The sequence below is a fragment of the Lutzomyia longipalpis genome, chromosome 1 (genome assembly GCF_024334085.1).
Source record: "Lutzomyia longipalpis isolate SR_M1_2022 chromosome 1, ASM2433408v1".
Taxonomy (NCBI): domain Eukaryota; kingdom Metazoa; phylum Arthropoda; class Insecta; order Diptera; family Psychodidae; genus Lutzomyia; species Lutzomyia longipalpis.
The window spans coordinates 47,390,127-47,403,957 of record NC_074707.1 but is presented as its reverse complement, the minus strand read 5'-3'; the positions used below and the strand labels follow the sequence as shown (position 1 = coordinate 47,403,957).

The 13,831-nt window shown below is 34.0% G+C and overlaps 1 protein-coding gene across 2 annotated transcripts in view; it reads left to right on the top strand.

Annotated features, from left to right (window-relative positions):
• The window catches only part of LOC129787908 (cadherin-99C), a 39,957-nt gene extending 28,773 nt beyond the window's left edge, over window positions 1-11,184 (top strand). For both annotated transcript variants that reach the window (XM_055823745.1, XM_055823746.1), the window contains exons 9-11: window positions 3,661-6,662; window positions 8,110-8,298; window positions 10,042-11,184. In XM_055823745.1, coding sequence (XP_055679720.1) covers window positions 3,661-6,662; window positions 8,110-8,298; window positions 10,042-10,183 — 3,333 coding nt within the window. In that variant the 3' untranslated portion in view covers window positions 10,184-11,184. The remainder of the gene's footprint in view (window positions 1-3,660; window positions 6,663-8,109; window positions 8,299-10,041) is intronic.
• The last annotated feature ends 2,647 nt before the right edge of the window (window positions 11,185-13,831 follow it).

Here is a 13,831-nt window from a genome sequence, read left to right as displayed (position 1 = left end):
AAATACACACATTTTGGTTCCCGGACAACATTGCAATTGGATACACTTAGATTTTTGTCAAAAAATAATATTATTTTATGTTTTTGACACCCAGGAAAATTAATATAATAAGTTAAGGGTCCATAAAAGTGGAAAACACTAATCCGGAAGGAAAATTTTGCGAATTCGCGTCACAAAAATTAATCAAAAACTACCAATTTTGCGTATGATATATCATACAAAAAGTGAGGATGGGTTAATAGGCTAACTTTGTTCTATAGATGCAAACATTCTAACTCTTACCTGTTCTGAGTAATAGTCGAATTAAAAAAAAGGTGCTAAAATTGCACTTTTTCACCACGGTGTTCTAATGCGACCCCCCGAGTGTTCTAATTGCGACCCCCTTTTTTTGCCGTAATTTGTGGGTTTTTCACTAGTAGATCACTTTTATCACTACTATAAATAGGAAAACTGCCATGAAATACACGGAAAAGCCGGAAAATCAAGAATTTATTTTCAATTTTCCCCACATTTGTTTTGACATTTCGCCCTTGAGGTGACTACACGAAATTTCACACACACCGACAATTGCGCACTCACTGTCGTAATTCCCAGAAAATCCACGAAAATTCTTCTGAGGAATGCGTAAATTACATTAACTGCACTCCCCTTTGGCTTTAGGAACATTTTCACGGCGAAAAAACTTTCAAGAAACGTGAAAAAATATTGATTTTCCCGAAATCAAAACACAGCGCTGTGTGAGAAAGACACTGCCACACCACTACACGCATGCGCGACAGGCTTTACCGTGGTGAATGGTGGAAATAGGCGGTCCGAATTGGAACATTTTGGGGGTCGCAATTAGAACATTCTGCATGTATTACATCCCAGCTAACACATAATAACTTTGACTTTACTTACTATTTATTAACGTTATAATAACGTTAGATTATCGTAAAACATGGTCACAATTTCGTCATTAGCTTACTAAATTCTAACGTCAGAATAACGTTATTATTTGGTAAGTAAAGTCAGTAAAAATTGAGGCATTTTTAGTCATTTTGCAGAAATCAAAGTTTTAGTCATTAAAACATTAGAAATCTATTTGTAGATGATCAAAAAGCTATTAAAAGACGTTTTTGCTTTATTTACTTCATTTTTTTCGCATAAATTCAATTTTTTGTGTAAACGTTGGAATATCGTCAGAAATAAGTCATTAAAGGTCAGTAAGATGAAAAATCAATCATTTTTTCTATCATCAAAAACTAATTAAAATGGCATATATGTAAATGCATTAAAATGATTGTTTGAAAGAGAGCAAATAGTTTTAGAAGCATTTCTTGGCAGAAGAATCTCATTTATTATATAAAAATATACTTTCAATTTCTTCCTTAACAACGTCAGTATTCCGTAAGAAAGCACAAAATTTCTGACCCTCCATCAACTTTGGCCAAAATTCCTGCCGCAATCTCAACGTCAGAATACCGTAAGTATACTTACCCTCCACCAACCTTTGGTGTTGAGGAAGAGACAGAAAGAGAAAGACTGCGTGGGATATTTCTTTTTTGTATTTCTGCACTCTTCTTTTGACCTTTGACAGGCGTTTGTTTTGGTTTAGGTTTTTCACGATTTTCTCGAATAAATCAATAAAAATGAGCAAAATGATCAATGAAATCGTTAAGGGAGATCATAATGAGGGTGCGCCAGGTCTTGTTCATTAAGAAATTCATCATTTATTGCCGCAATTTTAGTATTTCGCGCATGCCATATAACAATAGGGAAGAATGCTTATGCGGATGACCAAGATTGTACGTAGGTGCCTTGGAAGACCATTTCAGAAATTCCCTAAGAGGAAACGAGCGTTCAAAAAGGGACATCCGAACGTAAGGAAATCCGCATAGAATTTCTTAAGATTCACATGTAAACCTATCGCGAGCACAAAATTAAGATTAATTAATCAGTCTTTTTTTCAATAAAAAAGATCAAAATAGATCATTTGATAGAAATGATTTTTATCAATTTCTTGCAATATTTTCCTACAGTTTATTTTAAGCTTTTTTTCTAGAATAAGAGAAAAAATACATTATGGGCATATAATATTATTGCATAAACTTTAATTGCCAAATCTTACATTTTTCTTTTCAAAATAAATAAAGGTCCTTAAAAACCCTAAATTATTCCCAGGTAGGCAATTTAATTGCGCTTGCTTTGCAGTTTACAAGGGTTGTTCTGCTTATCTCTTAAATGTTTATTGCAGGCTTGCAGGTCATAATCCGTATAAGACAAAATGTATTAGGCTGTTTTCATTTTGGGTACACACTTTTAAAGAAATATTTCTGAGAAAATGGGTTCAGGTAAAAACTTGGTTTCCTTGAAGATTAAGTAATATTTAATTTGATCGCATTTAATATGTTTTCTTTTTACATAAAATAATTTACTGATGCACACTTTGCTTTTTGATATACAAATATATGATATCTATTTAAAAATATACCTAATAAAATTTATTTTAAAAAAAGCTCTTTTTCCTCTACATTATATATCATTTATCTGTTCATTTTAACGTTTCGGCCAAATACAATATATGTGACAAAAATTTTTAAGCTACGAGATATGGCGTAGATTTAAGTGTCCGGGAGTATCAATAATTTTTATAGCGAAATTCAGGATATTTAATTGCCTTTGAATCAAGCCGGGTCAGCATTTTAAGCAATAGGAAGGATGTCTAAGACATTTTAAATAAGTAGTAAAGACAAAGTCTATTTTCCATCATCAGAAATATTTCAAAAATTTTTATAAAAAATAATTAATTTTTAATGAAAGGTCCATTTTAGGTTCTTTTTGACTTATTTGCGACGGTAAAGTATTTCGGCATATAAATTTGAGATATAGAAAATTTCGAAAAAAAATTATAAATATTCCTTGTAAAATATACCATATTAATAAATATGGTATATTGGTAGGGAAATAGAGAAGACACCATTATCCTATGCTACCATGTATGCTAGAAAGAGAAATATGTTTGGGAAATTTTTTTTGGGATGCCATGTCAAAAATTTCCCCTTTTGGTCTCAAATTTTAAAGGTCAGTAGAACGTAAGAAAAAGGTCAGAAATTTCTTCCAATAACGTTATTCTGACGGTGTACTGACTTTCAACGTGGGTCTTTTTTATTCCCCATTATCACGTAAAACGACTTATTTTTGACGAATAATCAACGTTATTCTAACGATCATTTTCGGCACATTAGACCTTATAATGACCTTTTGTGCCGGCTGGGCATTTTCACTTAATTACTTAAAATACCTAAAATCTTTCAAAAAATTGTAAATCAAGTAATAAACCCTCTAAGCTACAGAGACGCGGCATAATATGAGACATAATAGTGGGAAAAAAACTCATATCAACTTAGTTTCTAAAATCAGAAAATGTCGGCCAAGTGCTGAAAATGAACTTTGATTTTTTATTCGTTCTGTTGTGTACCAAATTAATTTATTTTAGGCGCTAACATTACCTTACTATAATATCTTCATAATGTAGTTAAACTAATTTTATAATAATTCGTCATTTACGAGAAAAAGGGGAGGTCGCAATTGGGCCACGTTCCCCTACTCTTATTTAATTCTCAAAAATTATCTTTTTAGCTAAAGAGGAAAAATCTTTTTCATTCTTTTCTTTTGTAGGCAATCGTGGAGGTGTCTGTCACACCAGGGCCAAACACTAAACCACCACGTTTTGTGAAGCCTGTGTATGAGGTTCAGGTGAGTGAGGGAGCTGATATAAATGCCACAATAGTTGTAGTGAAAGCCGATGATCCCGAAAATGATCCCGTCAAGTATGCTATCCTGTCTGGGAATGATCTTAGGCAATTTTCCGTAGCTCCCGACACGGGAGTTATCAGTGTGATTCGTAAACTTGATCGTGAAGATCTTACACGGTACCAATTAATACTCCGTGCCGAGGATAATGGTGGACTTTCAACCACCGCCACTGTGAATATCCGTGTTAATGATATTAATGATAATAATCCAGAATTTGATGAGAATTCTGTGCCATATCGTTTTAAAGTTGAAGAAGGTAGGGCAGATGCTGTTGTGGGTGTTGTTCATGCAACAGATGCCGATGATGGGATTAATGCGGACATTACGTACTCCCTCCCATCGGATATTCCCTTCAAAATTCACCCCAAATCCGGGGAAATTCGTACAATTAATGCCCTTGACTATGAGAAGGTGAAAGAGTACAAATTCGTTGTAACCGCCAAGGATGGGGCACCGGATTCAAGACTGGGAACAGCTAGTGTGCTAGTTGAAGTGACTGATATTCCGGATGAGGTGCCGGTATTTGCTGAAGATCAAATTGATGTGAAAGTGCCGGAAAATGTGCCGGATTTAACGATTGCAACGGTGAAAGCAACCGATCCTGACACAAAACCCCAGATTACTTACCAACTCCGTCAAGGAGCTGTAGAATTATTCCGCGTGGATCCGAAGAATGGTCAAGTGAAGACAATTCGTGGATTGGATTATGAGAAGGAAAAGACTCACGAATTAGTAATTGCTACAGTGGAGAATCCGGGAAATGGTGTGGGGGATGTTGTAAGGATACATATTGATGTTGAGGATCGCAATGATATTCCGCCGGTGTTTGTGAGTGTTCCTGAACCCATTACCGTGAATGATGATCAAAAGATTGGCACGATTGTTGGATCAATGCCGGCAATTGATGGCGATGGCACAGCTCCGGGAAATGTGGTTCGCTACGAAATGGTCGGTCGCGGTAAAGCTCTCAAGTACTTCCAAGTTGATCCAGACACGGGAGTCATACGACTACGCGATGAACTCAACAAGGAAGACGATACGGAATATCAGGTTGATGTAAAAGCCTACGATTTGGGTGATCCTCAGCTGTCGTCCGTTGCCACCCTCCCTGTGTTTGTACGTCATCTCCTCAATGATCCCAATGGCGGTGCAGGGGGAGAATACGAAGCCAGGGTGGAGAGTGGGAATCTCAACAGTGGTACGTTTAGCAATCAAATTGGATTGGCTTTCAGTGAGGACAACTATGTGGCACATGTGTCGGAGACAAGTGCAATTAATGCCACTGTTAAAGCCATCCAAATTGTGAATTCAAAGAAGGCAACAAAAGTTAATCCCGGCTTTAAATGCGACATTATCAAGGGAAACATACAGGGGCATTTTCGGGCAATTGTCGAGAGTCATTCATGCGTTGTGAGTCTCAATCGGGAGTTGGATTTTGAAAATAAATCCCTCCATGATCTCGATATTAAGCTCTCATCACTCAAGTACTTTGTGAATCCCCTCAAGAGCGTGACGAAACTAAAGATTGTTGTTCAAGATGAGAATGACAATCCACCGGTATTTGTAATTCCCACCTATTCAACTGAAACCCACCACCCAGGCACCTACTACGGTGTTGTGCCCCTGGATGCTGATATTGATACGCCAATTCTACAAGTTAAGGCCACAGATAGGGATTCGGGGAAATTCGGGATGATTAAGTACAGACTCGCAGGTCCAGAGACGAATCACGTGGGTAAAGATGAGGAGGGTACATCGTATTTTGCAATATCCGAAGACACGGGCATTGTGAAGCTGCAGAAGAGCATAAAGAACTTTAAGGAGTCTCCGGTTGTTTTTACAGTAGAAGCTGTGGATAATAATGGTCAGAAGCCCTTCAATACAGCCTATGCGAGAGTTGTGATTAACACGATCGCTGATATAAATCGAATGTCCCTCGTCTTCTCTGATGCCAGTCCCAAGGATATTCGACGACATAGCAAAGCTCTGGAGGAGCTATTTTCGGAGAAAACTTCCGGCCTAATTGCTGGCATAGAACGATTCAGCAATAGAAAGTATTTAACTGAAAATGGTACAATTGAGGAGGATCCCAATGCAACAGACGTGTGGTTCTACGTAATTGATCCCAAAACTGAAATGATCATGTCGCGCAATTCAACAGAAGTCAAAACGCAACTCATCGAAGCTGAGGCACAATCGGACTTGAGTTTTGCCGCCTCGGGGATTGCTAAGGCAACTGCCCAGGGGATTTATGCACCTGTTGAAAGTCGAAGGCACATTCATAAAGTTCGAACGGCAATTGCCGTTGAAAATGACGTCTTCCCCTATGCCCTAATTGCCGTATCTCTTGTAATCCTAATTCTGGGCACCATTGGTATTATCTACATTTGCGTATCGTGGTCACGCTATAAGAATTTCAAGCAACGAATGCGAAGCTTCCCAACACCACCAAATCCCTTGCGGTATGACCCAGTAATTATTGGGAATCAAAATGCAGAAGCTGGTACGCTGAGTCTCAAGGAGTACGAGACACAGGTGCTGGCAATGGCTGTGAATGCGGATGCCGAAGATGATCTTCAGATGGATTTTAGTGCGAAAAATCATGCATTTAGCTTAGATAATGTGAGCTATATCACACACAAGGAGAATGGTGGACTGAGTCCGTCCCACTCTGAGGCAACAACTGCCGCAATGTCCACTCTTCAGCGCAACAACCTTAACAATCAAGCGAATGGGAACAATTGCCAAAACACTTTCAACCGTGTTCTCGAGATTAATCGCAACAACGCCAATCCCCTGGCTAAGAATTCAGGAACACTGACGTTGGGTAGAATAAAGACGGACAGGAATAACTACAATAATGGGTGAGTCATTGGCCTTAAGATGTCTCAAAGTGATTCCATCTGTATCTATTTAGTGATCGATTTAGGGCGGAGTTTTGTATTCTTTTCCTTCCAACACTTCAACATAACTCTGAGAAACAAGCTCTGAAAGATTCTTTTTTTTTCACCTCTTTCCATTCAATTTTCAACACAACCAAAACTATATATTTATTTAGTTGAGTTTTTAAGAAAGGAAGAAAAAAAATCTTCACGATGAGATTAAAATTTAAAGCAGGAAAAAAAGTTCTCAGAAAACTTCTTATATATTGGTATTTCTTGGAACTCTAGTTAAGTATTGGCAATTTTACGAGATGTTGTGATCTCTCAGAGGTAGAATTTTCAAAGTTTCTTGGCGACATATATCATTAGATAACAGAAAAAAAAGAAGAGATTTAAAAACCCGAAGAAATTAAAAGCGGAAATGGTTTGAATTGAGAATGAAGACAGAGAGAAAAAAACCAACACATTGTGTGGGTGATTGATCGTAAACTCTTTCCCTTGAACAGCTTGTTTCACCTCTTCTCGCAGTCAACTTTTTGCCATTAGGTGAGCCACACAATGCGAAAACCACTCATTGACTTTTTTTATCCATTGACACCTGCTCAAGTTGTCCGAGATTGTGCAGAGTCGGGCTCTGAAAAAGCACAGAATCCGTAGGTTTTAGTAAACACCACCATTCACTCAGTGCGACGACTAAAAGATTATATTATGCACAGCTATATACACACATAATATGTATAAAAGTTGTTGCAATACATATGTGGTGTTGGAGGGAAAAGACAAGATACAAGAAATGAGAGGAGATGAAGTAAAATTTAAAAAAATTCAAGGCTCGAGTCGCTCAGTCTCATTTTACATTCTAGATTTTTAATCATTCCACCACCTCTCTATACATATAAATATATAATGTAGGTACCTAGCAAAAAGCCAAGATTAGAGCACCACTAAATATATAGAGTCAATTCCTTGTTCTAAGACAAAATCGCGAATTTTCTTTCTTTTTTGTTTTTTTTTTTTCAATATACCCGAAAATTCATCAACTTTGCGCATAAAAAGCACTTGCTGACCAACACTCCTTATATGTAGGTATATTATATATAGTAAACTACCTATATATGCTATTTGTATTTATGTGGGCGCGATTAGTCAGAGACAACACATAAACTTTACCGCGTGCGATTCCTTTTGATATCGAACTAAATGTACCTGTTTTTTTTTCAACCTGTGCTGAATGAATTCAATTTAAATAAAATATAATTTAAAATGTACATACATAAATGATTAGGTTTTTGCACGCGGAGATAAAGAGTGGAGATAAATTGTGAATGAGATGAGAAATGTTATGTCATCTTGAAGGCTAATATGTTTGTTATATTCTTGAAGGAAAAGTAAAAGAAGAAATATTTAATAAATTCTTCCATATATACAGGTACGGTATGAATTCGCTGAGTAGGAATAATTTGACCCAAAATAACACATTTAACACACTAAATGGCACCGCATGCAACATGTACGGCGGTAGTGATGATACCAACGAACTCATGACAAACACACTGGGTCGCAATAATAGGCATCAAAAAGATATAATGCCCGTTACGAGTCCTCTATTTCAGCAAAGGTAAGAATCTGTTGCACATATTTATGTTCTGATTAATTGTTAGGGGAACGTGGCTCAATTCAGACCTCCAAGGGTCCGCGCAGAATGATAAAAAATGGTATAAAATAAAAATAAATATTCTTAAATTTAGTACCATTTTAAAGCCCATTTAATGCTCTTTTTACTCTAATAACTTTCTACATTTAAAGTATTATCAATTTTAAGTAATAGTCGATTTAAAAACGACGTAAGAGGTTTGAATTGAGCCACGTCTCCTATCATTATCATTAACTACCTAATTAAAAATTACACTCTAAAAATTTTCTCCGCAAATTTTACGGAATGGGCGTTCTATACGGTATTTTCGTAAATATCTTAGGTCTTTTCATTTAATTACAATTTTAATAAAATGCATTTTACTAAAGTTTACGAAAAAAATAAGGGAGCAATTTTGGTTAAAATAAAAGACAAAACATACAAAAGTTATTGTACCTAAAATTGCACTAAAATCATTTGTGGAAATATTGATAAAGATTTTATAAAAATATTTTGTACAAAATTACATTTTAATGTCAAAATTTATCGTATTTTCATTTTGTCTTTTATTTTGCCCTAAGTTACACAGTTATGAGTTTTTATTTTGTATATTTTTACAAAAATTATGGTAATTTTTAACCAAATTTTTTATCAAAAAAACTGAAAATAATTTTTTTTATTGATTTAATATAATTTATATTTGATTTTGAAGCCATTTGGCTACCATTTCATCCATATGGTTTATTTTATTGTTAGCAATCAGCATAAAATTATGGTTTACCCATAAATAGCGAGAGCGAAAACACATTTTGACTTCTCTCAATCGCGACATCATTCTGACTGGAAACACACAACTTAGAAAAAATTGTGAAACATCTCTCTGTATTAAAATATACAAATGTCGTACTTTTTTGCGGTGAAAATAAAATATTTTACTCAATTTATAGAAAATTTGTCTTAAAAAATAAAGTTTTGTTTTCTTCTTCTTCTCCATTTTAGGTTTTACGGCTGTTGGATTCCTTCCGGATCCATATAGCCAAAGTTTTGTTTTATTTTACTTAATTTTCATGTAAAAATTATAAAACTAAACAAAATAGATTTTTTTTTAACTAAAAGAAAAATATTTAACTATACCTATTAATTTTGTTAAAAAAAAACTAGGAGAATTGTTTAGTACCAAATTTACTAAAATTACTTTTAGTGTGTAGATGCAAGAAGTTCTTTGAATTTAAAGTACTTTGTTTTTAATGTTAAAAAGTATTCATTTTTTTTTAACTCAATCAATAAATAAAATTGTTAAGGTACGGAGAAAAGAAGGTAATCTTATCGAACTTTAACCATTAATAAATTGCTCTTTATATTATGAGGAATAATTTAACCCTGACGCATTTATTGAGCCATAAATGGGTTTCTCATAGAATTAAATATCTTTTGTAATAAAATTTTCTCGTATAGTTACAACTACTTTTCAATTCAAAAAAAGAGACACCTCTCAAATATATGTATACATATATCAAAATCACCTTGAAATACCAACTTCATATCCATGTGAGAATCTACACAAAACCCAACGAGTCTACGAGAACACGCAAAAATATTCTTAGAGAATGATTTGAATTGCAAATGAGATTGCGTTAATTTTATAACACACACATTAGTATATTATTAAATAAAAAAATATATATATCTAGCCCATATTATAATCTAGTTTATTTTCTCACACGGCAGACAATACGGCGGGACACACTTCAATCATCAGAGTGCAACAAATGAAAATGTTTCATTCGCAAACAAAGACTACAATCCACTGGGTTTTGCCTACCTAAATGATCTTGATCGATCCGACGTGGAGACTACCACCGAGCTGTAGAAGAAAAAGAACAAAAAATTGTGGTGCAAATCGACCAGTAGTAAATGTTACTTTAAACATTTTATTATTTTTTCGTTGGAAGTGTTCTATTTTTTTTTTATATCAAAGTGTTTATTATATCAATATAACTCTTAACTCAATGATTGTGAAAACGAGTCAGAGGAATTCCGAGAATATAGAAATTCCTCAATATATTTATTCTATATTTTTTTTTTTACATCAAAAGGAAAAGGAATAAAAATTCTTTTCCACGTGCATTTTCTTCTACTTAAATAATTTTGATGTAATTGTGAAAAGAGGTTAAAATAAATAAGAAAACTACGTACTTTTGTAATTTACATAATCTTCAGTTAGGCCATGTATAAACGTAATTAGAGACTAAAATTTATATAATGAAGGATTTGTGTTATGTATCAAATTGTTTTATCCTTCATTTTGTGACAACGACATCTTTTTTTTTCTATAAAGAAAATTGAAGCCTTCAACAAACAAATTGAATCAGCAAAAAAATTAATTATTAATGTGATTTTCGCTAAAACACACACAAGTAAAAAAAACTCTGTGAGAAAACAGTTTTTTTCCCATGAAGAAGACTTGGAAGAATATAATTAATTTGTAAATATTTTATTATGAAGACATTGGAAAATGTTGAAAACGCGAAATTTATATTGATTTTCAGGAAAATAAAATAAAGAACAATATGACAATTATCGAGAGAAGAACAGGTGTAAATATTACCTTTTATACAATAAAAATGATTACTTTATTATATAGATGAAAATCTAGTAGCTATATATAATTTATGTAATTTACTCACTGTTGTGTATATAGCAAAAAAGACATTTTAAATGTCAGAGAAATACAGAGAAAAAATATCGAGACTTTAATTATACATAAACACCAATACATATAGGAAGAAAATAATTTTATATTGTGAATGAAAAAAAATTACTCTGATAAATGTGAAAAGAAATAAATAAATAAAAAAATTAAAGAAAAAATTCTATTTTTTTTTTGGGAAATCTTCAATCACTTTGACGATTTTCTTTGACTAGAAAGAGGGTGGGTGGACTCTTGGTTCGAAAAGCTTTCTTTAATTAATCGAAGAATTGATGATCTACCTACCTATAATAAAAAAAATCATAAACTTTTGGTAGTTGAATGAAAATTCGTTATATGAATAAAATTTACAGAAAGAAGTTTAAAATAATGAATTAAAAGTTCGAAAAGCTCTTCAAGCTCTTACTACCTATACAATCTAGTCTTCTATCTATATAATAAAGAAAGGTCTCTCTAAAATATGGTGTCTGTTCAGCTATGCATTTCTACACCGTTGGTCCGATCGTGAAGAAATTTGGTACAGAGATTCCTGATACCAGGCGGTTTTTACCAACGGCATTCATTTTCCCCCCAGAGCCCCCCTTCATGTAGCCCCCATATAAAATTCATGCTTTTTTGACTACTTTTTGAAATTGGCGCCATTTTCGGTACTATTTCCTCAAGAGAAAATGAGATGGATGCATTTTACCGCTATCCGTCTCTCTCACACTTTCACTCTTTTACTGTTTTCTCGCGTTTTCCGCCGATTTTTCCGGCCGGAAGTAAGTTTTTGCAACCAGGAAGCGACGCCGCGTCGAATGGCATCATTGGTTTGAAAAGTTCGCGAAAATGCATTTCCAGAAAAAAAAGTGCGTGTAAAATCCCCAACCGTCAAAATTTTCAAATTTGTAACCCAACCATCAAAATTTCCGCGGGCCCCAAATTTCGCACGGAGGAGCTCCCCGAGGCTCCCGGAGCACCCGTAAGTGCCCCAGGAGCCCAAAAAATGCGTTCTATGCCCACAAATTGAGGGAAAAACACGGAAATCACGAATTTTGTCGAAATGCAGAAAAAAGTTCGTTTAGTTCAAATTTTATTATTTTGTGCCCTCTCGTTTCAGATATGGGACAGTCTAATAAAATTATGTTGCAAGAATTCAATGAAACATAAAACATGGTTTGAAATAACGAACAGGAGCTTTTAAAAGCTTCAATATAAATATAGCTTTTAACTGTACGATATACAGTGCCGAGAAAAATAATAGGACCATTCACTGATATTATTTTAAAGGTACTCTTGACTTCTATCGTGAATATCATCGGTTGTGCGTGATCGATTTCGTAGAGCAGCATAGATTTTAAAAGCTACATTCATCTCCTTTCCAACAAAAATAATAGAGAGGGAGAGAGAGGGAGTTTAACTTTTTAATTTTGAAAAAAAAAAGATATTTTGGTGATTTGTTTCCACTGGAAATTAAATAAAATCAATTTTCTTTATTTTACCTTTCTCTCTTTATTATTTTGTGTTTGAATATTCCTTCTAAAAGAGTTTATTCATCGATTTATAAAAAAAAATTAATCATTTTGACGTGCCCGAAGATTATGAACCATATTCCTATCTTTTAACACAGGAGTATGGTTCATAATCTTCGGGAGCGTCGATTTGTAAAACAATTAAGAAATGCTCTAAAAGAAATCGACCTATGAGCTTTATGTGTTTAAAAAAAAATTGAAAATTGAAATTAATTAATTAAATTGCAGCGAAAAAAAAGGAAATTCATGACATGGTTCCCCAAATTAGTCTGGTTTGTCTTCTTTTTTTTTTTGCTGAAAAAAAAAATGTAAATAAATACCCTTTTTAAATTAAATTAAATTAAATTAACATGCTTGAAGGCAAAACTCAAAATTACTGGCTATTGAAACATAAGTATAAGAGTTGAATTTCACTGTGCAATTTATGCATAAATATGCTACTGTTTTTTGTCATATTTTCACTCTGTGTTTTAAAAAAAAAAGCTTTTGATGACTTCCTTTTGCGGAATTAAATGAAGATAGTCCATGAAGATTTAACACCGGAAGTAAGTTTATTTATTTTTTGGTATTTCTTCTGAAATTACCTCAAGTCAGAGAGCTCTTCTTAAATAATAGGTATATGTATGTAATGAATTCTTGCGCAGTGAAAATTATTATTCTTTTATGCATTACAACCAAAAAACTATCAATCAGTTCATGATTTTTATGACCACAATGTCAAAAAATAATAAATTGCCCTTGTACTGTTAGATGGATGTTAAAATGAATTTTTCTCTCAACTCCCAATAATATTATGTAAAGGTAGGTAACTACAAGAACAATAATGGTCTTATACGAAAAAGCTGTGAAATTGAAAGTGCGATCAAGTGGCGCGCGGCTCGCAAAGAGTTAAACGGGAGTCCGACTTTTAAGTTTCAATAGCCATCAATTTTCACAGAGCTGCATTACATTTTATGTGGTATTTTTGTTGTATTTGACGAGATGGAGAAAACTTCCCACCTAATTTATTTTATTGCAAAGATAGACTCTCTCACAGATTCTTTTTATTTTTTTTCATTCACCTATCCACCCAATACCACAAACTATCTGTGTGTGCCCCCAAGACATATCCTTTTAGCATATTCATTGTGCACAAGATATTAATACCTATGTACGTGCATATATGTATATAACCTTACTGCCCCTTGAATCGTTCGGGCTATATTGCCAAGGAAGGGAGTCATCGGTAATTCTCTCACTCTTTTCTTGCAGCAGTGGCGCGATGATGGTAAGAGATCAAGTCAAATTCACACTCTGT